Source organism: Colias eurytheme, chromosome 6 (genome assembly GCF_061535395.1).
Source record: "Colias eurytheme isolate Ceu_HAF_F1 chromosome 6, ilColEury1 Martin Lab GWU primary, whole genome shotgun sequence".
Classification (NCBI taxonomy): Eukaryota; Metazoa; Arthropoda; class Insecta; order Lepidoptera; family Pieridae; genus Colias; species Colias eurytheme.
This window is the reverse complement of record NC_142985.1, coordinates 6501470-6528443: the sequence shown is the minus strand read 5'-3', so window position 1 is coordinate 6528443 and position 26974 is coordinate 6501470. Positions and strand designations below refer to the sequence as shown.

At 33.4% G+C, this 26974-nt stretch overlaps 1 protein-coding gene across 3 annotated transcripts in view; it reads right to left on the bottom strand.

Moving 5' to 3' along the window:
* Positions 1–144: 144 nt before the first annotated feature.
* Positions 145–26974, bottom strand: part of alpha-Catr (alpha-catenin related) — a 51110-nt gene continuing 24280 nt past the window's right edge. The window contains exons 3-15 of one of the 3 annotated variants that reach the window (XM_090102757.1): positions 16768–16910; positions 15125–15334; positions 12666–12803; positions 12411–12437; positions 9176–9205; positions 8119–8376; positions 7694–7868; positions 7281–7363; positions 6757–7035; positions 6521–6684; positions 6290–6443; positions 5991–6197; positions 145–4491 (exon numbers count right to left, since the gene is read on the bottom strand). In XM_090102757.1, coding sequence (XP_089958883.1) covers positions 4360–4491; positions 5991–6197; positions 6290–6443; positions 6521–6684; positions 6757–7035; positions 7281–7363; positions 7694–7868; positions 8119–8376; positions 9176–9205; positions 12411–12437; positions 12666–12803; positions 15125–15334; positions 16768–16910 — 2000 coding nt within the window. In that variant the 3' untranslated portion in view covers positions 145–4359. Of the gene's footprint in view, positions 4492–5080; positions 5181–5990; positions 6198–6289; positions 6444–6520; positions 6685–6756; positions 7036–7280; positions 7364–7693; positions 7869–8118; positions 8377–9175; positions 9206–12410; positions 12438–12665; positions 12804–15124; positions 15335–16767; positions 16911–26974 lie in introns of all 3 variants that reach the window. The other 2 variants (XM_090102756.1, XM_090102755.1) reach the window with 2 other exon arrangements.

Below are 26974 nucleotides of genomic sequence, written 5' to 3'. Positions count from 1 at the left end.
TAATAGGATAATTGTCAAATTATCTATAAATATAAATTTCCTGGTATATTTAATAAACATGGAATATTGAAGTGAATCAACCAATTACATGGATACATTACAATGTGGACTCAGCTAGGAAAGGGATAAATAAAAAAATCAGTATTATGAATATTTTTTATTCAATAAGTAAATACATTTATGCACATGCCAACGCAGTATAAGTAATTTGACCAATTTATGAACATTTAGAGAATTTCTTTATGTAATTTATAGTCTAAATTCTTAAACGATTTTGGCAGTTACATAATAACATCCATATTTTTCAAACACATCGAAATATAAGTCATGAATCCACATACAACCTCAAATTTGATGACGTAAATAACGTGACTACGTCTATTTTAGTTAAACTTTGGCAGCCCTATGGAAAATATACTTCTATTTATTCCATGAAAATGCAACATTAAATATATGATAACAATCACAACAGTTCCGACGATACAATACTATTAATCCACTCTTAGTAAAATATTAAGTATATTTGACGACACTATACGTACGCGTAAACTACAAACGATTTAATTTAGTATTTTTTTATAAATAAAAATATTTACAATTTAACGGGGTTTTCCTCCTTCAGGGTTTCTTACATTTACACGTTTTTGTAATTTTGAAACAAATTCATTATTTGTAAGCGTGTATTGAGAGATACCTCGCGTCTCATTGAAAGCATAAATATTAATTTTAGTTCTAACATCACTCCGCCTTCGAAAATCCGCATTACCTACATACCCGATAGGAAATTTAAAAGTTACAGTTATATCATTTAAAATCAATTTATGTCCGAGAAACAATTTATTTGACGTAACGTATTTCGTGTTTAATTTTACGATACTCTACCTATTGATTTAAAAAAATGAAAATTATTCAAGACTAAGTAAGTAAATTTATATTTTATAGAAGTATCTATCCACATCAATTATATTTCACCTGCATTTCTGATCTTCATTAATCACTATCAAAATAGTATTATAATTAATATTAAATATATTATTGGTGTTCATTTAGTGTCCCACTAGTCTAAGTTAATATTGAAATAATAAAGGACGTTGTACTAATTTACCTCAATTAACTTTTAATATCACAAATCTCTGTATCGCTAACTACGTTGTACTATCCTAGCTGATTATAATTTTATAAATGCAATGGAAGTCAAAACGTTTCAGGTATGATTTAATCACCGATAGTAAAATATTTATCTAGTGACGTAGATCTTATTAAGCAATAATAAATTGTCAAAGTGAATCAGCTTTTCGGCGATCGATGACTAAACCTGAATGTGATCACAAATTATAATATAATTTGTACTATTAGTTATTCCGGGGCATTATTGCATCTTGCTATCTACTACGATATGAGGCACAATGGCTATTGTTATGTTTTATTCACCAACAACAAAATCACACATCTTATTTGAACTCCAGCTTGATCTCGCGCTCTCAGTAAAGTTAGCCTACAGGGCTACAGCTGCACATACTATGGTGAAAAAATGACTCTAGCTTAATTTAAAATACATTGGTCATGAATATAGTTACAACGTTATAAGCAAGTTCCTAATGATCTGATGTGAATGTGCATTAATTAAAAAAGTCGGTTAAATGTAGCAAATATATTACGTTTGTTACGTTTGCTTTTTTTCACTTAACGAGTCACAAAATATACAGGATCTTAAATTAAAGTAGTAATAATAGTTTATTTTTTATTTTTGTACGAATAGATATAACTATTTGATACTTAAATATCTACTATTATAAGCTGAGCACTTAAAGGTCATTTAGAGCTTGCTTAGCCGAAATAACTATCGCTATGAAAACTCTTATAAAATTAGGTAATTTGTAATTAAGATCCGAAGGCGTACTAACACTAATATTGAGTCTATAACGTTACGTGGCCACGATTTCGATTCACAACTCTTATGATAAAGCTTAATAAAGCTCTTTACATTAATCGAATATTGTTCGTGAATAAATTAACATAAGGCGTTGTTAAAATTTACGAATTTACAATTGTAATGTCCCTATATTACTTAATTAGTTATCTTAGAGAGCATAAAAACGTATTGCAATCAGAAATCGATGTAGATATTAGATTATAATATACTTATAATAGGATCTAAATAGAAAAATTGAAATCGAGATTAAACGTAGTGTGAAACGAGAAAAGTGTTATATAGACCATAGAAGACGAAGTCAGATCGAAGACCACATTGGATTAGAAGTACTTGAGCAACTATTAGTAAGCAGTTTGAGATTTATTGCTTTGCAGAAGCTGAGGCAAGGATGACAATATTTATCTATAATTTAAAATATTGGCATGCTTAACCTGATGGCTGAAATGCTAATTTATGACTAGTATTTCTAAGTAAATGTTTAAAATTGCAGTGTTGCCATACGAGATATGTTAAATAATTAATTTTAATGACGATATTATATTAAGTACGTTAATCCGCATTTTTTTTCATTGTATTTAGTAAGTATTTCTTACTTCTATTAGCATTTATTCAAACAAGTGGGTACAAAATAATAAAAAAATTACTTCTCTATTTTTGTAACGTTCATAGGCACATTCGAACATAACCTAATATTGCTTAAATACTAAATAACGGTATTTACTGATATAGCAATGTATAAACTAATAACTATGTTGATATGTTTATTATTACCATACGTTGCATCTATGATAGATGGGCGACATGCCGAGCGATATGACAAATAGCATTTCGTAGCAACAATCAGCCACTTAGCATGCAACACATATATTGAACCTCGTGTGTGTGTGAGCCGTCGCCCGTCACGCGTCTCCCATCGTCCGGTCTATATAACACTCGCCGTTTCACTGGCGACGAGGCGGTTTCCTCAACCACCAGAGTCAAGTTCCACCATCTTAATCCTAAACGTCTTCCCGTCAGAAAGATGAAGTACGACACCCATTACCATTGTCACGTATACACACATGCAACACACATCTATATTATTTGTTCCACAGTCATGCAATGTCTGATCGATGCCTGTTGACTCAAAACATTTAACTAGCCACATATTTACAGTAGTCGAAATATAATGTAAGAATTACGATGTAATATCAAATGCAAGGATAAATGTTGTGTGATGTAGTATGTGACCGACGTTGCATGTTAAGAATATTATACAACGACAGATGCGAAATAAACAAAGAAAGCGTACGTGCATAGGTAAGAACATAAAAGTGCAGGAGGACCACTGAAGGTGCATATTAGATAAGTATAGAACATCGATAAGAATAAACCATAATTCTAATACAATAGGATAGGAACTATCTACCTATAAGATTACAATATATAGATACATACATAGAGGTTTTAGGCTAAGAGAGGGGAACATAAAAAAATAGGCTTCTTCTTATAGGCGCTTAAATATGTAACATTGTGTAACAATATTCTAGTGTAACAAGTATTTGTAAGTTTATTGTACGATTTCACTCTTTTTACTTAATGATCACAATATGTTCAATTTTATTCTATAACCATGAAAATCTTCGCTTCGTGAGTGTAATAACGGTATAAGTTTTCAGCATGTCTTCTAAGCTACTAAAAGAATAACAGAGTAAGAAATCAGGCAGAAGAAATAACATTCTTAATTACATTATAAATTATATTCTAGAGGTTCTATGAATACTATTTTTATTAGGTACCTACGTTAGGTCCACAGCCAAATGCGTCGTGTCTGCACGATTGCGTATTGCGATCTACTCGATAAGAATCTTATTATAATAAAGTTACTATGCCTGAAAGTTCTTGTGTGTCGCAAGTGGTGTTCTTAAAAATATTATTTTATATCGTACTGTCCATCTTAATACTAAAAATTTGCTGTAATCCGTAAAATAATGGCAAAACACGTTACGAGCATATTGCGCATTATTCAACACATTATCAACATTAATATTCGGTTAACGGTATAATATTCAATAACCCAACGCGAAATAATCCAATTACAAACTAGCTTAATCCCGTTAGTTTGTACATGTTTGTAGGTTGAAGTTGTTGAATATAATACCTTGAACAAGGCTTGGTTAAAACTTGCATTAAAACCTGGCATTAAATTTAAAGTGGATTATAATTTTTTTGTTTACCTACATAGGCGATAAAGGCAGTTTATTCATTTGTTGATGAATATTTTGTGATCGTCTGTAATATACATTTAATCGATGCAAACGTCAACCATAGCCTTGTCCAACCGATATTCGGCGACGAGTTTTAAGACGTTTAAGTGCTTAAAACAAGAGGAAGCTGACCCTGGTCCGGCGCGCGTCGCCTTTGCCGCGCCGGCCCATGCCGTACTGTCACATGGCCGTGTCGGACGAACTCCCCCCCGGCTTCGCGTCCGAGCCGCCCCCGCCCCCGGCCTCGTCGTCCCGCGCCGTCCTGCTGGCCCCCGCCCCGCCCGCAGACAGACCCGTGAAGTCCAATTTGTACTGCATGAAAATCGTACCATTAATAACCCATCGATTGTTACAGTAGAGTTCCCTCTATTTCGCATTTTATCTCAGTTAATAGGAAGCAAAGATGCGAAGTAAAGGAAACCAGAATCATCGTCACGTCTACACCACCGCTAACGCACCCACCGAGAGAAACGCCATGCATACGTACCCATTTTTATTTAACACTTATTACAACAATAATTAGTATGATTTTTAGCTTTGGATTAGTTTCAATATAAATATTGAACGACAGCAAAAATGTCGACTCGAAAACTAGCAATAAATCATTAAATAGAAATAGCGGTGGACTTAAAGTTTATAAGTGACTTTATAAACCTTAAGAACATTTATCTTTGATCACACATAGACTAATCTAAATAGTTATTATAAACTGTCATTGCAACATCACATAAACAACATTCATTAATTAGCTATGGGTAAACACCATCAAACAATTCTACACTAATTTTCAGTTAACCACGATGTAGATGTAAAGGCCTCTGATTGTATAAGTACTGTATTACAGTGAAAACAACGTTGTTAGTGAAGTACACAATAAAACTTTAACCACACGTATACCTACATTAACCATTCAATACACTATTTTCACTCTTAAATGTAGATGCTTTTCGTAAATTTGGCTTCCAATACATAGGAACTCTCTCGGGCATACAAAGGGAGTACTGAAATTGTGGAAACAGAATAAAACTTAATTTGGGAGTAAAAAAGTAGCTTTAGTGGCTCTTTGGAGTTGCTTATCTTGGTCATATAGAAGGTAAAATCAGAGAATTAAAGATACTAAATTTAGGTATAGGGTAAGATACCACAATAACATGCTTCGATGCTACCAACAAGGAAAGTAACTCAAGGTACACACGTACAAAGATAAATAATTTAAAATCATAACTTTTTTATTGAAAGAATTACCGTAGTGGGTAATAAAGTGTATGGCCCAGATAGTCCTATAATCGATATTATATTTCAGTAATATGCGGATTCGTGAGAAGCACCCGTTAATTAAAATAGGTCAAACGAAAAATAAATATTACGATAAACTCTGACACCAAGAACAAATATACTAAGTATCTCTATATCAATCTAATATCTAAATACTAAGGAAGATTTATTCTCGTTATAATAAGTGTTAGAAAGCTGATTTTTATGCCATAATTTTAAAAACATATTATTTGAATAAAGTTTACTTTTTCTCGAAAATAAATCTTCATACTGTAAAAACACACTGTTCACCCCCTCAAGTCTAATAGACATCAACGAAAAAATCTTTAAAGTACTTAACAGGTGCAACACTCTGGTGCCTTTTAACCACTCCCATACTCTTCTCCCACGGCAAAGGTACCTAAGGAACATTACGTTCCAATGCACTAAATCTTTATTTTGTCTAAAAAATCTCTATAGGTTTTTAAAAATGTGCCAAGTGTTGCATTTACAATCGAAAATCAAACAATTTATTTAGTGTGTAAGTTATGGCTCACCTTATTTGCGCAGTCGAAACACGTTGTCACAACTTTGCTAATGACATTCATGAGGTGTTTGGTCTCTTGAATGACATTATCAACTTTGCTAAAGGTTGCTGCTCGCCCCACCGTGGGTTCCTTGACCGTAAATTGCAGTTGTTGCACATACGTCGGGACTTTGTCCAAGTGTTCTAATAGCTCCTTCTTGGCTGTACCTGCCGGCACCTTTTCAAAAATATCACTGTTAATTTTAATTTTTCTGTAAATATTTATAATAGTTTGGAACTAATTGCGGTTTAAGAAAATAATAATTGTACCTGATATGAAAACTGCCGCACAATTTTATACAGTCTATTCGCTTCTTCTGCAAAATATTCTGCTTGCGTAAAAAGATCTTGGGTTGTATTAAGTCGACCTTCACCTTTCGTAAATTGGTACATAGCAAAGGCCATGGAAGACATATTTTTTGCTCTGAAAAGATTTAAGTTATTGTATGAAAGAAATTAATGGTAAGATTGTTGTACTGAATAGGTCGGTGTAAAATATACCTCTTTACAATGTCATTATTTTCATCAGCGCCTTGCCATTTCTCGGTTTCCGCATCCATCTCGGAAGACATCATCTTCATTTCTAGTCCCGATTTAGCAATCTTGGCTTGTTCATCGGAATCCAAGCGAACCGCCTTTAAGGGTTTGCTAGTTGTACCATGTTTCTGAAAGAATCGGGAGGCTCAAAAAGGGATGGAAAACTGGAAGTAATTCGAAAAAGTTAAATAAAAACTTACCCCAGGTCTAGGTAAACTGCTGTATTGTTGCTTATCGGGCCTCTCGTCAGTTAAGTCTAAGAGTTCCCTGGCAAGGCGGGCAGCGTCTGCAAGCAACCAGGCCCACATATCTACGAACACGTCGAGGTTCTCCCGCGCTGCGGCGGAGCCCGGGTGCGCCGCCAGTGTCCGCGCCGCCGTCACAACTTGAGGACCGTATATCCTCAAATTGATTTCAGCAAATTTTGCACTAACTTGAAGGGTTTCGGACATCGCTATATGCCTAAGCAATTTGCATACCTGTTGAAGTGCCAGTTTGCAACATAACATATAAAAGTTTTAATAGACCTAATTATTGGTGATCGTGACATATTTGTTATGACTTCACATAGGGTCTGGTAAAATTACTGAAAAGTGAAAAGAAGACCACATTTCAACAGCAATATTTGTATTTATTTCTTATTGAATGGAAATACTCGTTTATAATCGAGATAAGGCAGTCTTTAATATAATACAAAAGTAGCTTAAAACAAAACAAAACCTGCCTCGATAATATGATCTAATTGCTCATGAAGCTGGCTGGCTATATTGTGCAGTCTCTCTGATTCTCTCTCACCACAGGAACTAGCTGGAAAGTGGAAACACAACGTGTGTTATATCGATATTAAAGTTTATATTCTAACTTCGCTAGCGTCTGCGAACACCTCTGTGATGTGGTATATATATATTTTGGTTAGTAAAATTTGGTTATGAAGTATGTTACAAATACATGGATATAACAACGATACTTGGTGTACCTACTTTTGCTGGTACTCTGACCTAATAACTTTTAGTTGTTATACGTTTTATTAAACCGTTAGTTTTCCATTTTGTTTGCTTTAACTTTAGAATAACCAGTACACACAAGTGTTCGCTGCTCATACAAGTACGACTATACCTAATTTTCGTCGTAGGTTACCTATGTGCGCGAGGTCGGAGGCAAGTTTTCTCGCTTGTTCGGCGAGAGGAGCCAAGTCGCGCGCTTGGTCCCTCGCGGCGGCGACCAGCGCGCGTTCCAGCTCCGCGGCCGCACTGGTCGCGCCCGCACACGCGCTTTCCAGTCCAGCTAAAGTCCCACTTACACCCTGTTCCTCCTAAAATTGCGGTCTATTTACATTTTTATGCACTGCAATTTCAAGATTTTTTTAAGTAACTTGCACAAGATAATTACAATAATGTAAATAATAAATTGTTATGCGACTTATGCGATTGTTATAAGACTTAATATTGCATCAGTAAATAGGTTTTTAACCTTATAATATTTTGGATATTTTGATTTTATTCTAATATTTTGGATGTCTATCTAATCAAATTGACTAGATAGACATCCAAAATATTACTTACTAAGGATACAGCGACCGACACTAATCTCTCTAATTCATACGCTATTCTTTCGGCCAGGGCAAGTATTCTTTGTCGGTGTTCGTGCGAGGTATAGGCGGAGTCGGTGAAGTCGTGTGTGCGTTCGACGAGCGCTCTCAGGGTTGACGCCAAGGCTCTTCTTCTGGGCCCATCAGCACCACCGCGCGCCCTTGCTGCGCGGACCTGCGTCGACAACCCTCGCAGGGCACCTAATGCAGTTCCAGCTTCCCATTGAGCTGCCTACCAAAAATCCAATACGCGATCTATTGGTGCTTCATATCTGATTAGGTATGATTAAACCATCTCGACAACTACATAAATCATAAACGGTGTTGCGTACTGGGTGATTTAAAAATCATTCAAATGACCTCTTGGCTGTCTGGAATGGTTTAATTATACAGGCAGTAACATGCATTTAAAAATCAGAATAAATGAATTAAACTATTTCTGACCATTATAAGCATTTCTAAATTGATTGCCTTTTACAGTACATTATTTCATCACACGCGATAGCTTTTAAAATGTTAATTATTGAACAAAATGGACGAAACGTATAAAATTATATACGCATATAAGAGAGAACGTGTAGGCTTAGTGTTACGCGTAAGCTAATCTGCCTATTTAAAGATTTACATAATTTTATATATTTTTGAGGCACGAAGCGTTGACTATAGCTTATGAGTTTGCCAATTTAGCGTGATTTTGCACTGTTGAATAGCTATTTCGTATACGCCTGAATAAATGAGGCAGGTACCTTTTTAAAAACTTGTAACTGAAGCATAGCATAAATGTGGAGAATGCGATGGAAGATTTTTTAATTCTTTCCTAATAATTATTATAACTATGCTTCCCCACTCTCTAAGAAATGAAATATTGAAACTGCATTAATTAGTTACATTACTATTCACATTTCAGAAGTTTGGGAGAGCATTATCTAAAGTGGCTTGTACAAGCATTATGTACATTACTACTAAAAGTACGTGTGTTGATTTGAAAAAATAGAATAATATTTTGTTTTACCTAAACAAATTCTTTATACCTGTTCTTGACTGTCCGAGAAAGGTTGCAACTACAATAAAAATAAAAGTGTTTATCTTAAAAGATGGAAAATAAGATAAGTAAAATAATGAAAAGATTTACAGCTTGTAACTCATGCCACACTTAACCCTTAAATTGTCACCCCTAGATAGCTTGTGTTTATAATGTTCAAATTTGGAGGATGTGTTGGAATTAGGTTAGAAAAGAGGAAATTGAAAAAAAAAATTAAAAATTTTAATTTTTTCTATTGTTTTCACTATGTCACATAAAACGGACACTGCCAATTATATGTACATGTTTGAACCGTCACATATAACGGACATTGCACATTATTCCTGCAACCGTGGCACATGAACACAATGCACATTTTCAACTTTGTAATTCAAAATTATTATCAAATTATAATTATGGACGATCTAGAATAAGCTTTTCAAACATCTGTCTTAAAATGTTGGTTAAAACTTTAACGATATCGTTAAAAATAATGGATTTTAAAAACGACACTACCAAAAATCACAGCCTAAGAATATGCTAAGAATTGGAATAGAAATAGCCTGAGAACTTATCTAATACACCAAGAAAGTCCTCTTCCCATTCACTAAATTGTACAGATTGAAATGTGTTTGCTTCATCGTATGCAAAGAAGTCGTATACCATGCCTGAAGTATCAAAACAAACAGGAAATTTAAATCGCTTTTTTTGGATTCTTTGGCATATATTATATCCATTTTCTGCCATTTTTTAATTTGTAAGGTATTATTATTTAAATTTTCAAACACTGGGTGGTATTTCTGGTAAGTAACATGATGCTGTGGCTGAAGAACTACTGAGAAGTAGGGAAGATTCATCTCGCACCGCATGTAATGGCTGTAATTCTGCAGCAATAATATTTTGTTGATGGTAAAAATTCTGACTTTTTGGGTCTTCATTGTGTCTCAAATCAATATGTCGTATAATTCCGAAGGTATGGTGCTGGGGGTAAATGATTGACACTGTTATCATAGTGAAATCACTCCCGTAGGTCTACATTTCCTTCAAAATCGTCATCTCAACTCAACGCCAGACTCTTCAGCTTCCGCCAAAGGTAGTGAGGGAATTTTTTATTGATTGCCAAGTCATGCTCCTCTAAAACATATTAAAAATAGAGAAAAATATATCAAAATGATGACGTTGAAAATGGAGGGCCTTATTGGCAACGTCCGTTACATAGGACATGTGAAGAATACCCTAGTATATACTCCAAGTTGTCAACGTCCGTTTTATGGGACATCGTATATAAACTAAGATTTGTATTCCAAATATTGCAAAATATGTAAAAATTATGTCAAAATAATATACTTACAATCGTATTCTAACTAATAATATAACATTATAAGCAAAATAGCCAAAATACTTACAGTTATTATCATTTTTATCAGGAGAGTCAAGAGATCCGTTTTTTGCAATTTTCAAATGGTCACCATTCGCGACTGTACTTCGCTTTGGTAAAAAAACCTGCATGTACGTGAAGGACATAGCTAGTCCCTTCCCAATATACCGATTAGTGAAGCTTAGGTCTGCTATAACAGCGCCAGCATGTGTGTAAATACTATGTCCTTTAAAACGGACGAAATCAATTTAAGGGTTAAAGGTGAGTGAGTATTTAAAAGTTGAAAAATAATATTAAGTGTAATGTATAAAGTTTAAACACGCAAGACGTAACCCAGATCTTTGTCCATCGGGTCAACTGTATTAAAGATCATTATCTCGTAAATAAGGGCAAAGCCAACGGAATAAACCTGTCTGAAAAATTTAAATACCAATGTTGTTACTTTGAAGAAATTTAATCATATATCTACAAACAGAAAACAAGTCACTATCTATTTATTTAATCAGATATTATACCTTTTCGTATACCGATTTTGTTATGCCACTAAGTTTTACTAATATCACACATAAGATAAAAGTACTAAGTATAAAATATAAATACCACTCGCATGATGGCTATCCAAATGGTATAGTCTAAACCTTACCGAAATAGACATCGCCCAAGTTATTTCCTATTCGGGATACTAAACAGTTCTACCCTTTCTAAATAAATATAGGCACAGGCATTTATAGCTGAAAAATATTAAAACTCAAAGTAAAAACTATTAAACATCTACCATGTAAACGTTAAAATGTAATGATCAGCTCTTTTAAAAAGAAGTGAAAATAGAAAATAATTAATGTTCATATAAAAATATGACAATCACTACACGAACGGAATTAAATTAAGTAAATGATTATGTAACGTAATATTTGAACGGAAATAAAGGTGCACTGATAAAAATTATCTAGTGTGCATATAATTTCAATATTGATAGGCGTTAAGTAATTACCTACCTATACCTAAACAATCGGATATTTAAATTATCGGTAAATAATAAGCCATGCAGCGTGGTTTAAAGGGAAGATTTTGACTCTACAATTTGCAAGATTACGATTCATAATACCTACCTATCTTATATGTACTACTTCGAGGTCAAAGATAATAATCGAAAACCGTAACCTAATTGTTAGGTTACGAGAAGTCTAATTCTACACTAATAGGTGTCATTTAAATTTTGTGTCAAATCTTTCATGCAAAACAAACGTTCACTTATAGTATTGTTCAGGCGTGAAAAATAAAGCGTGTTATTGTAGCGCATTACATTAAACTCAACCTGTTGTATCGTGGGAGCTTTTATAAGCCTCAGTCCTATTCATCAAGTGGAGATTTAATACAAAACGTCGTACTCCGTGATTAGAACGTAATTACATGAAGTCAATAAAGGTGTTACGTTTACGACAAAATGTTATACGGGAAATACGTCGCAAAAGTATTTTTTATAGTTATTGGAGCGAAGCCAGTGTTTAAATCAATTTGTGTGCACGTAAGCGCCATATTCACGACTGTTGATGTGTTTATGAAGGTCCTACGCTTTTACGTTCTCTAGGCGGCTATCGTGATAGTATTTGGTTTTAGACCAAAATTTATTTTCGCAACAAAACTTTAACCCATGTATATATTTTACTCATTTATCGATTATTCATAATTAAAATATATATACATACCTAGTAAGGAAGTCATTGCATTAAAAAGCTCAATAATTTAAAAATGTGTATAAGATGCAAGAATAAAGTGCAGTAATAAAAAATAAAGATATAACGCGACATTATAACAATTTGACAAAGTTTTAAAAAAGCTCATTCAAATTTAGTATAAGAAGGCTCACCTGCTCTTTATCACGAGAGTAGGTTACCTTAATAAATAAATTGTGAGATAAGTAATAAGTATAATTTTATAATTCGTCGTTAAACGTAAAATGTTCTTATTTAGGTATATTTATCATGCTACGAATTTATTGTGCAAAAAAATTTCCATATCCATAAATTAGAGTAGATACTCAAGATAATTTAACTCACGCGTAACTTTTTTCCAAATCTGTTGTTAATAAAAGTAGTGAAACAGTATAAATTTTTAATCAGACCTCTTGTGATTGCTCCTCGTGACCGGGCAGACCGTCTCGAACTACGTAATGTATCAGGTCCATAGCCCGCCTCATTTGACAAAATACAGTGTCACGGTTTTCCCTCGCAGAGGCGCTCCCTGGATGCCTTAAACACGTCTACAACAAATAAAATAAAGTGTTATTCACACATACTGTATTATATTTTTATCTATAATTAGACGAAATATTGTTGGTAGAGTCAGTTATAGAAAAAAAAGTGATGACAGATACAGACATTTTTGAAGTGAAACTTCTTTATCGGGGTTGGAAAAAAATTTAGTGTAACATTTTTTCGTTACACGTGACATTTTCCGTTACACGCCATCTTTTTCTTATCCCTACCACGCGTGATTCGACGTATTTCTGTAAAGTTGCATATAGTAAATTATTTTTTTGAAAAATAAGGTCATAAAGAAGTTTCATTTCTTACGTGTGTACACTAGTACACGCACACATTTTTTTATCGTTATGATACTTATTTGTTCCTTTAAGAATACCTTTAAACGTAAACGTAACGTGGTGTTTTAAACGAAGAAATAATCTCACGTTTTGAATTTTCCAGACTGAATTCACAGGAAAAATTATATGAGCAATACAATTATGTCTGACAAACTTTTTTTCCCCAAGAAAGGAATTCAAACTGTTTTTTTTATCGTATCTGGCTGTTAATTACATGCAATTGTAGCTAACGTGTGTAACATACCTTCACAGGATTGCGGTGGACAAAGAGAATTGGGTTACATAACTTGGATCAATGTCCACTGGGGTTTTTCCCCTGTATAATTTACAAGTTACATTATTCAACCTGACTAATCACCCATTTCCGCGTTTGTGTATGTTTTTTGTATAAATTACAATGTACTAACCTTAGGTTCTAACTATATAATTGGGATGAATTTTATTACTAGAAGTGTTTTAATCATGATGCTACATTTTTAGCTTAGACTCAATCTTAATCGGATATAAATTGAATTATTTCTTATTTTTATTATTTATTAATCAAGTATAGGAAATAAATCTATGAGATACTAGTCCATATACAGTCATACACATAATAAATGGATATATTCGAATGTATACCGTGTGTAAAGGCGCATGAATGTCTGTAGTAATTCAGCTAAGACTTTATTTTCATTGCATTGAAAGAAACGTAAGTATTTGTAAGAAATAAGGTATTTGTATGAGCGCTTGGGTAAAAGCTCTGACAAATTAAGGCCTGTAAGGGCGGGCAGCTGTTAACGCGCCCTTCCTAATCTCGAGTAGCCTAAGCCTTCCTTTGTTCTCTAAAATATATTTCTAAATCTTTTTAAATCTTATAGGTATTTATCATAGGTTATTTATCTATATCATACAAAAATTGTATCGATTTCCATTCCGTTAAATTTTAGCCCATTTCAAATCTTAATAATGTCGCAACCTGTTCTTCCATTTTAAAGCATAATAATTAAATGACGTCTCTGAAGCACAATTTTAATTGTCCAAGAGTATTATTTAGCAAAAATTTAATTAGTTACTTGGCACTTTGTGAAACAGACTCTTGAATAAACCTTGAAATTGAATTGAAAGCTAGGCGTTAAAAGCTCTTTGTCACTGGAATATTAAGTATTGTGTTTGAATGTAAAATTTGAAACCATGTTAGGAGTTTTTTTTATATTAGCTTGTTGACATACAATTTTATTGTTGATTATAATTAGAACATATGATACGCAGAAATAAATAAAATTTCAAAATTTCAGTACAAAAATAGAAGGTAGGTACTAGCACTAACAGACAATCAAAATGGTAAATAACAATAACTTATAGTTTGATTAATACGAGTTGATTGTCCAGGAAATAATCATAGACAGTAGAAACATTGTTGTCACCAACAAAGCGCCCGAGTCCGAATTGGGTTGATCCCACATAATTGATGACGAAGGCCTCTGAACGGTTCTAATTTGCGAGAGATGCGCATTCGACATTCCAATGGGAAATTTATGGCAATCCGAACCCTTTAATAACTGTTTCCTACGATTAATATTAAATGAAATTTCCACAGGCCCTCATTGAAGACGCTCTGTTGATTTATTTGAAATGGTTGTGAGGACTTCAAAAGTTAACGGTTGCGTAATTTGAAATAAATCAATTTGAGGTTAGATTTAAGTGAGTTGATGAAAATTTAAACATGTTAATATGGAAATGGAAAATTATGTTTGGTATAACACGTGGAAATGATGTAGATATGATTAATTAGAGAAATAAAATTTCAAGCTCCCATTCAATTTTGATTTGTCTTATATTAGGAATGGTTCTTTACAAATAAAAAATTCAAAGGAATGGAGTGTCATTAACTGTTTTATAAGGAATAGAAAAATACCTATCCTAGAATGTTTACGATAATTTGAAAGTCAATAACAAAGTATACATTCATAGAGATATACATTATATTGAACACATACCTTTGATGACGTAAGAAGCATTAGCGTAGATCGTTCTAGAACATTCCTCGCTGCCGCCACTTGTGCTCTTCGTCTCTCGTCCCTGAGGTCAGCCCTCCGCTCCGCCGTGAGCCTCGCCAGCTCCACCATACTCCCGCCGAACTCCGTGAAAGCTCGCACGAATTCTGCAAAGTTGGACACCGACTCCAGACGATCCAATGAACGTGCCACCTGCCCATATGTACAGAATTCACAGTCAAGTTATAAACTAACTTTGGAGTTTGGACACTTTATGCATGCAGCAGTTTCCTGCTAGCGTAACTATGACAGAAATTTTCATCCGTGTTAGTTTAGCATACTTTACTTGGTAATACCTAGGTAACAGAGATAGGTATATAACTTAAAAAATATATATATGTATATTTTGGAGTTGTAAAAATATCATTTTAAAGCAAAGGGGCCTAATAGATGATAAGATTAAGCTTTGATTGAAAAAATTATAGATCTATTTGCCATGACTTTGCTTACGGCGGGGGCACACGATGCGTTGCGGCGGCGGTCCGGCACCGGAGCGGTGTCGCTGCGTCGTCTTACATAGAAATATCTGTGGCATGTCACACGATGCGCTCCGGCGCCGCACCGGACTTGCAACCACCGAGACGAGGCGGGGAGGGGTGAATGCGGTGCGACGCCGGAGCGGCACCGCTCAGTTGTTTTGCGTCACAAGGAAGGACTGACTGACCAACGCTGCTACGGCGCCGCTGCGACAAAACAACGTTACGGCGCCGCACCGCTCGTGTGCCCACTGACACGGTGAAATCTTTGCGGTGCGGCGCCGCAACGCATCGTGTGCCCCCGCCGTTAGTTTGTTAAATAGTTTAAGTGAGATTATTAAAAATAATATTTTCAAAGTTACGACACCTATAATGGGAAAAAAATGAAATTTTTATTAAATAAAACCTTTAAGAAAGGTATTCATTGTTTCAAAATAACAAAAAAGCGAGGAACTTTTTTCTCACCTTTCATAGCGTTTGCTAAAGGTTAATTCTTTACTGCTTTCTTGTACTAAATAGGTTTAAGTCGTAACAAAATCCAAGTGAGTAATAAAACGTGGAATATGCTTAAATGTATTTCATACATGTGAGGAAACATGAAAATAAATCAGTTAACATATTCGACGTTCGCGTGACTCGATGTAGCGTTTAGTCGTGACAAATAATCGTCAATTCGGAGCTCTACTGCTTTATTGGAGAAAAACTTGTAGATTACACACGATAAGACTTTATACAACTTTCCTCGCGTAATTCTATTTTACTAATTCTATAATGAGTATAATGACTAAGCGTAGAATTGTACTTGAGAATATACTGCTAGCTAACTTATATTTTATGAACAGATTCCTTTTTTCTCTGTATTTTCGTTTTTTTTACATAAAATGTTTAAAAAATATTGTGTATCAAGTAAAAGTAATGATGAAAATAAAGTCGAGCATGGAAAAGGGAAATAATCCTAACGGATCAGAGAAGATTAATATTTGATAATTTTCTAAATTGTAATCGCTGTACATGTTCTGACGTTATCTGATCAACGTTCATATGCCGTCCTATTTCAAAAGGAGCTAGGCAATGAAATATTCGTAGCGATGTAAGTACACCTAACCTAACCTTATCCTTAGCTAATAGCAATTGCCGCACAACCACCATATCAGCCAGCAGCAGGACCCTCGTGACCGCGGCGAGGAGGCCGCGCGCCGCCGTCACCATGCCCGTGCCGTCTGACCCTGTGCATACGCGTTCGATAGCACGACCTGGTTATAAAATATAAATTTAATAATCACTTAATACAAAAGAAAGAAAGCTTATATTTTAACCACACCATCTAATTGAAACAAAAATATAGATATTCATACAGTGGAACATAGAGCCACATCCTTTTTGGAAGTTGGATAGAAAAATATGTTTACTCATAATTAATCGGTGTGGTGCTTAAAGAGTAACTACTGCACACAGAGCCTGCAAAGAAAAATATATAGTGACTCTATCAGCTAATTTTGATTGTATTTAAAAGGAATTTTAAAGCTCTCTTTTGTCGCCAAAATTTAAGTTGAAGAGAGAAAAATAGTTACCTATTGCAAAAAATCGCGAAGTTTTCGTAAGGCGGCTATAAATAAAGACAATACGACCGTCTTTTGGTGTAGTGGATGAACCACGTGTTTGTCATTGTGAGTTCATCACAAATATCAAAAGTCAGTCTGGTAGCTTAGAAGCTATGAGTATGACCTAGTTGTTTATATTCATGGAAAGCAGATCGATTAGTATATCAGAGCTATTAATAATATTATCTACCCTAGAGACAAGGATTTATCGGTGTAAACAATAAGTAACAATCAGTGAAAATTTATACATATTTCTGGCGCTTTTTTTATTCATTTAACAAATTCGAATAGCAGGTAATTAATAATTGAGTAAACTTTATGTTATACAGGTATGGCAATTGGCAGCATGAATTTTGTATATCGAGTGCGTTATTATACCTACCTATATGAAATATTTCATATCCTTACAAAATCTTTCAATAACCAATAGCATTACATTTGTTTCCATCAAGTGATTGATTTACAATTGCCATAGACCACGCTATGATAACAATGAATTCAATGATACAGCCACAGTTTAATTTGTGCAAGTTTCGATAAATTACACTGTAGAAAATGTCATAAAGTAGGCAAACACCGTCAAAAATAGCTCGCAACTTTAATTAATGTAATAAGAGAGCTGTAATTTATTGCAACATCTTGGCAACAAAGAAGACTGTACCATTCACTCGCGTTATTACATTCTTGTGATCAATAATTAAAGGAACTTAGAGTAATTAAATATACTACTACATCTGTACTGTAAAAAAGGTTTTTTTGGTCTAAATCACTTAAAGAAATGTTGTTATAATAGCTTTTTACGGGAGGTACTACTAATAAAGATAAATTTTATTTTAATTCAATCCTTTTTCCGAATATAATAATTGGGGAAATGGGTTCCGTCAGTTGCAGGGATCAGATATTTTATAGGTTCTAAAATAAGATATGTCCCAGTACAACGAGGAGGGTAACAAAAGGGCTTTAGTAGTCTATAAATAACAGGGCAGTAGGGTTGAACCAAAGTAATTAAAACTCAGAGTTGACAATAAAGTTTTTTAGGAATAAGCAAAGCAGGCAAGTGCAGTTCACTAGAAGACTGTCCTTAGGGTGAAATTAGTAGGTACTTTCTTGGTATAAATTGTCTGCTTGAGAAAATAGGTTTAAATTTAGGTCTACTTCCAAAGTTGGAGCTAACTTTAACAAACAACCACTACTTGAATAAACCATGACTTTTAGTTCCGGTTAAAAGCAAAATTATGTTTATAAAAAAAGTCTCGTCGTAGGGTGGATAACTATACGCGTATAGTCGTAGAGCCGAGGCTTCTTGGTTTTTAGTGGGAACTTGCAAAAAAAGAAAATGAAGGCTGATAACTTGTCCGTAAAGAAAATCGATCAAAAAGGTGCGTAATGCAGATACATACGTGCCATACCCCACAAGGGGACATGGGACTTCACATCAAAGACTAGTTGCATTACGTTTTGTGAAAAAGAAATTAATTCGAAAAAAAAAAACATAAAAATTAACGGGTTGAAAATCATTTGCATAGCTTTTGATATCGCTTACGGCTCGTTGGAGCGGCAGTAACGCTTAAATAGGATTAATAACCCGAATCAGAATATGAAACTTGAATATTTCTTATTTTACCTACAACTTTTAAAAATAGCAGTAGGTCTGATATAAACGAAAGTAATCTCTATCACCCGTGCCAACCTTGACCAAATAAATCGTAAAATCCTCTAAACAACGAAAGGTGAACGAACGGTATCAAAATGAATTTATCTAAAACGGTCGTTGAGCAAGATCTATTTAAAGACGCAATACTTCTTAAAATGAGCTATTAACGAAATCTCGAAGCAAATGATTAGCTACTAAATTAAGAATCTTCAGAAGTATTTTATATTTACAGCCTACGAGAAGGTAGATGAAAAGGACGCTTAAATTTATTTAAATATCTAATTTAGTAACAACTCCCCGCAGTGGTGTTTTGTATGATACCGCCTCGAATAACTACACCTAGTTAAGCCTAAAATTTTGCAGCGGTAATTTATATAACTTTGCGAAAGCTGAAGTTATAAGCTCTCTGTGCTCGCAGATAATCGTGTTCTCTCAGTAAAGTGCTACTATCTTACTTATGTTTGTAACTAGGTAACGCACGCGACATAGGTACCCCGCTTTCCGTTATATTATTTGGCAGTTGGCAAATCTTATTCTTTTTCTATAAAAAAGTGCCCTAATTTTTTCAGATAAGATGAGTTATCCATCGGTGAAAGTCTCGTCAAGACACATAATAATAATTCTAGTAACTATCGTTAGTCAAGATCGAATTAGTAGAAGTGTGTTTTATAATAGTACCTAATTAGTAATAGTCATGTACCTATTATAGAAACACTATAAAAGTATACTTACTAGTATTAATTAAAAATGAATAATTTTACAATCACAAACACTTTTACTTTATTTACTAGTGGTCGTTAACTGAAAACACCTTACAAATATAACTTATAACAGAAGCACCTGGTACGAGCTAAATCGCTGTAATTTATTAAATATTGAAGTACACTTAAGATAGTCTGAAGAAATAAATAGGCCAATGGAGAGTCGGTCTCCTGCACTGGTCTTATTTTTCATCGTTTATTTTACAGACTTGTAACAGTTTTTATGGGTAAATATAAATATTGTTTAAGTAGCAGAAGATATTATGTTGTTTCTATTAATACAACGAAAGCTTTCAATGTAGATTGGTCAAACAAAATATCGAAAAATCACATTCGACTACCAAATCGTAAAATACTTTATACGAGCTGTGAGAGAGTAAGTTCATATATCATTTTTGACGTTTGGATAACATCACAATATTCGAAATAAATTTACAACATTTTTCAACAGAGTATGAAAAATCATAAAATATGTTATTTGTATTCCTTGAAATTTTATATGACGGCTATGTAGAAAACTCTTATTATAGCTATAAATCGTTGAATATTATATCATTTCGATATTCAATTACCGATAACTTTAAATAATTTCATGTTGGGACGTACAAAGGCATAAAACGAACCCTTTGTCAAAGATAAAATAGCAGTAAGAAAGTCAATGAGCCATGCGTACGAGAAATTTTATTTTATGGACGGTCTATATTCTGCTAAAGCTTCTACCTTCAAATACACCTTTACCTAACATTTTTGAGTATGTCAAGAACGTCAGTAAACGTTGAGACGTTTTTAATTAATTCTCGTATATTTTCATTCAAAGGTACTTGAGAAGTTCTTGCTCTTGGACCTCTTCATACATTTCATTCACTAATGTTAATATAACGTAAAAAGGTCGCAAGGCGTGATCCACATTTAATGTAAAAAGGGAAGAAATCTGTATTTACTTTAGTATTGGCCAGGTCGGGTGGGAGCTGGTCCCGTCGGTCCCCTCGCCACCCACTGCAGGCCACAGGTGCGGTGTAAAGCCGTTTTATGGCACTTTAAATAAACGCACAAATTTAGTTTCAGTGCACAGCTGTTATCGAGATTACCATTAAAATAAATCCTTTAGAATCAACCTGTTTTAAAACTATGTTTGTGTCAACTGTTAATTATTATCAGTCGAGTATTATATTGTTATTCGGTTTCATGTTATTCGCATATTATACAATTTAATTTACATTTCCGCATCGAGTAACTCTTAGTAAGTTTTAATGCACAAATAAAACCATACTCATGAAATGTTTTATTGGCGTTTTATTTAATTTCCACGTTTCAGTAAAGCCCGCTGCTGAATACTGATGATGCGATTTATATGATTTATGGATATTGTATTTAAATATCACATACTCAATAAGAGTTTAAAAAAATGTATGCGTGTACTAGAGTACACACGTAAGAAGTGAAACTTCTTTATGACCTTAAAAATGTCACGAGTATGGCGTAACGCAAAAATGTCACGCGTACGGCGTAACGCAAAAATGTCACGCGTACGGCGTAACGCTAAAATGTCACGCGTACGGCGTAACGCAAAAATGTTACACTAAATTTTTGTCCAACCCCGATAAAGAAGTTTCACTTCAAAAATCGAAATATTCCACACCACTAAATCGTCGTGAAAAATCCGATGTGTTGTGGAGTATAAAGATAACGAAATGTGGAACTACAAATTTGTCATATCAATTATTTATATTAATATTGATAGTATGATATGATAAACTTATACATTAAACTCCTTCATCACAGTCACTTTTTAGCAATTTTCTGTGCTTTAAACAATGAATTCATCGCAGAATTTCATCCAGAAAGAAATTGAAGTATATAATGTTTACTGACGCTCGTGTTCACTCTCAAAATGAAGACGAACGTTCCAAGGAACCATACATAATATGACACGTTTATTTTAAATAGAAACTAAGCATTCGAAATATATAAGCATATTTCTGACGCAATCGAGTAAAATAGGATTAAGTCTGCACAAATCTCATCTCAAAACTGAACTCACAGCCCCGATTGTAATAGAATAGATTTAATATATTAATTTCAAAGATTTATGATTATGTTTTTCACCTTTAGAGTGGAACTACTAAAAATATATTCTGAATAAAAATATGCTTTAAATTTAAACTACTTAGGTACTTGTATGTACTAGTCTTGTACTAGTCATATGAATGACGATACACTAAAAATAATATAAAAAGACATCGAGTCTATCTGAATATGTAGAATGTAGAGCGACATTAAAATACCGATATTTCGTGACGTTTCTCTAGCTACCTATAGATTTTTAATAACATTCTCCCGAGTTTTAGGGTTGGGGAATATTTGATATTTCGTTTCCGAGCAGTATTTTTGATTTCACACAGGAATCAGGTGTAAAAGTAGGTTACGAACGATATATCTTCTTGGAATAACTTATGAAGCGTCAAAATATTTCATACGGTTACACTCTTTTATATTATGATCACGAATAATGCTAGAAATATAACGTTGTCAATTGTGGGAGGTTTTGCAGAGAAGACAAAACAAATTGGCAATTTAAATAAGTATAATTACTTCGCTACATATTGATATTAAGCTGATATAATTTTTAATGTTAATAAAAAAACAGGTCGTATTGCAGATGGGCTAAAATATAGCATGCATCGCACACTCCTTTATTTCACTCGAAATAAAAGCTGTTGCCGCGTCTATAAAAATGTACCAGCACACAACCAGCACTCGTCACTAATGAAAATAAGTGGGCTTCTACCTTTACATACATACTTGCGTTAGAATTCTCTGAATATTTTTGAATTCTCTCAAGCGACGTTAAATTTGCCTGCATACAAAGTTAGCACGGTATATGCGTTCACATCCCACTGAACCTTATCTGCAAAACGCTGCAGTATTGACGCAGACTGCGGTAAAACCATATCGGTTTTACCAAATATCAATCTCCATAAATACATTCGAAGCAAATGTATTGGAAGCTACTAGAACTGCGAATTCGAAAGGCGTTTAGCATTTTCGTGACAGTTTATTTTATCTGATACAAAATACAAAGAACACTAATAAAATTTATAGTATTAACTTTGAATTATATATTACATTTAGATTGTATCAACTGTGATGAAAATTATACATCATGAATTTTAAATTAGAAACAGAAATTAAAGAAAAACTTGAGACGAGTTATCCCAAGCGAAATAAAAGGGCGATCCTTTCGTTATAAAGTAAGGGCAACAAAATGGAAATATTTATTCGAACCCTTTTAAGGTCATTGTTGAATAACTGAGCAGTGACCTAATTTAATTGGATATAAATTTTACTCCTACGTATTTGTATTTTCTTAAAGTATTGAAAATCAAAGACATGAAAACAATCCATCCATAGAAAAGGCTCCGTTAAGTCGGAAAAGTATCAGTCGAAGCTACAGGGGCATACGAGTATGTCCATGTATAGAATATTTTCCATATAAAGGAAAATACAAAATATTCTATACATGTAGACTGTAGAGTATGTATACTATGTATTTCTTTTAAAAATATCTTTACATACTACAATAAGATTCTCTTTGTTAAAGAGCAACTTTCCCAAAAATAGAAGTAGGCAATTTCTTATGTGTAAACAAAGAAAAAGTAAAAGGAAGATGACTACTTGGAGGTACACTTACAACTTCTGGTTGACACTGAAAGTACACTCAAGGCAAGCTTAAAGTGGGTCACGTCTAAATCACAATGTTTGAGCAATCTAGGGTAGATATTTTGATTACTATTATATCACGTTTTTTTATTTGTATGATCTTTCCAATGAAGGTTTTAAAGAGGAAGGTACATTTGTTTCGTTGTTTTAAACATTGGTAAGAGTTCCAATATCATGTAAGTATAACATCGAACCCCAGTTTCCCATTTAATATCTGAGAGAAAAGAAAATCAGTCTATTTACTATTTAGATGTAAGTGTATGTGTTTTGTTAGTATCTGTGGCAAACCGAAATAGAGCAAAACATTATCTGAATAATATTAGTCATTAAATCTTATATAGCTATACAATTTTTTCTAAAAATAGGTCATATAATCAAGTGGCGAAGTTACTGTAACTAAACTTTCGCCCAAAAAACTTTGTGAATATAAAACTTGGCACTATATTTGGGTCATAATAAATAATATCAATATTTCACGCAATACCACGACTGAAGATGTCAATGATATTATCGCGAAATAATTTAAATATTATTTAATTATTCAATTCAGAAAATTCTACAGGAACATTAACCTTTTGAACGCCAATGACATCTATAGATGTCATGCGCAATCGTGCCCTGTGCGCCAACGACACCTATACATGCCAAGAAACAGATCATAGATAAATACAAAATAAACATATTAAACCTTTACTTTTACGTGTTTTATTTATACAGTTTATGAACTGAATCCCCAGTTATTACATAATTGTACACAGTAAACAAAATTGCCAAGTAGTTATTCAAATATTTGATGACAAAAAATAACTTAATTAATGGCTAAAAAAGCATGTTCTCTCGCGCCAATGACATGTATACGTGCCTACTAGTGATGTAGGGTAATATTCAAGTAACTTCATTAAAATTTCAGCGAAATTACTCTAATTCGCTTAATTTTTGTAATAACTACAAAAAAAATATATAAGCTTAGTCACTGAGAAAAAAGGTAAATACTACATTCTTTGGTATAATACCATATTGTCTATATTGTGGATATTGTTGATTTGAATATTTTCCTTTTCGCCAATCATGCGCATCCCTAGCACAGTATCGATATGCAATCCCTTCTGCGCCATTGACATGAATAGATGTCGGACTGGTGACGTCGTAAGCGCGTGCCGTGTTGTTAAGTGCGGAAAGTTGTAAAAATATTTTATCGAGTAGGTTTCTACCAATATTATAATCGCAAAAATGGCAAGTGAAGAGTTTTATAGTACAGAAGAACTATTGCGCATTTTAGAAGTTTTCAAAATTTATTACCTAATAAGTCTAATCAGTGCCTTTATTAGAATATTCTTATGATACAAATTGTCGCTATGTCATATCAAAATATGGTAATTGACCTAAATAGGTACCTACATATAATTAGTATTTGTAATAACTCAAGTATTAAACTAAATGATTGGAAAATAAATATGTAGTTTTAATGCAATTCCCTTTATTTAAAGGTAATAGTTGTTTTGATATTTACAAATAAACACTCCACAATAATACCTATAGTTCATATAAACTTAATAAATAAACTCGATAAGTTATAATAATATACAGCTAGCTACACATCCCTAATCAGAAGCGAGAGATTATAAAAAAAAGGATGGTTGCCCGCGCCATTGGCATGTATACATGCCAATGGGGCGTAACTGATAGAGAATAGTGCTGTAACTTGCTGCAATTTTATATGTATTTTTGTATCTCAAAAGGTTGATTTTTTTTGTTGATAGTTGCTATAAATGTGGTCTTAAGTTTTTACAGTAGGAGATGAGGTTAAATAAATATTATTTTTGTGTTATAAGCTGTTTATTCAAATATTCAGTTGTGAATTATTATGTTTATCGATAACATTTTGGACTCCCTACTATTTTCAAGGTTATCTCATTGAATTTGTGGCTTGGCGTGGAGGGCACGGCCACAGATTAGAGAATAGTTACTTGCACGGCGATGCGTTTTTGCTCTGGCGGTCAAAAGGTTAAGAAGTCTAGAAGCGTGTTATCCTAAGAGCACTAAACAGGTCACATACGATTTTTCCAGCCTTAATAAATTCCTTTGGAAATTGAATCCCTTTGAAGCGTTGTCCCAGTTTCTCATTTCGGATGCGATCGAAATAAATCGTGGACACCATTGAGATTGAACAAGCCAGATTTAACAAATAAGTACAGTAAGCAGATACATTGTGCTATTGAAGACGTCGTACTGTATACATCTGTTTAAAGCTCTTAAGCATTGGTACGTATCGTATCTTTCTCTGGAGCGAACAACAAACAAATTTGAATAAATCCTTTTCGTTATAAATAGAATGTAGCGAATGATTCTACGTAACGTTTACTTTTTACATGCAAGATATATATATTATATTATCTTTGATGCAAGTAAGCTGTAGATTTAAGATAAAGTACATAATTCGAGTTAATTTACATTTTAAAATTTATGTATTATGTGATGGAAATACTAATATGGGTTTATCCACAGGGTTTATCCGATATTAATTAAAAGATGGCGAACACGGTATGGGTACGTAACGTTATTACGTACTTATATGAAAAAAAGAAAAGATTGAAACATCATTCGCGTAAAAAGGTAAAACAAGTACCTATACTCATATATTTTGCTGATAACTTTAATCATATGGGTAGAAACATTAAAGCCAGTTTCACGACTTGCTTACAAGAGAAGTCACTGATAGTGCATTTAACTAGCATTATTTGTCATTTTAACTAAGAGATACTACGTGATACTACGCTAAACAAGTCATATCCGTAAGTTGGAAAACTGGCTATAAATGGACGAGCGAATAAATCAAACGGTTGTTCATTTAACGTCGAAGATTTTTAAATTTTCACAGATTTAGAAAATATCTCTATTTTACGTGAGATTTGGATCGTTTAAAAGGTTTTATGTTAATTCGTGGTACTGATAAGGAATTTATAAAATTTGGGCTTTTCGGCTTTTGAATTTTCATTGAATTGTAACTGTTTCAATTCTGAATATTCTGAACTGATTTCCATAGTAGTGGGCGAATTATCGTGCTTTTGGAGCGGCGGGACGGATTAGTTTAATTATATTTACGTAGCTAATCCCGGTGGCCCTTGTTACCTAATCTGCATACTTAATTAATTTACTTTACTTCTTCTTTACCAACATACAAATTGCTGTTTACAAATACTGTATAGGTAGTATTAAATAAATTTACACACACAAATTAAATTAATTACACATTTAAGGTATTATACTTATAATATCCAGCCTGTTTCGAATTAATATTTCTTATAAAATTATTCTCAATCATATGAAATATTAAAAATGATCTTAATTGCTCTAAATTAATTAAAAAAAAAATATGAAAAGTATATCAGTATAGAAATACAATAACAAAAAGAGAATTAGAATTTAGAGAGAGATTTGTTATTCTATGACTACAGCACATTATTTCATAAAATATGTAAATGTAACTTACTGCACAAAGGGAAATAATAGTTTTTGGCAAATAAACTCCATCTTGGTGAAATAAATGTAACAATGCGACCATTGTCGGTGAATGGAAGTAG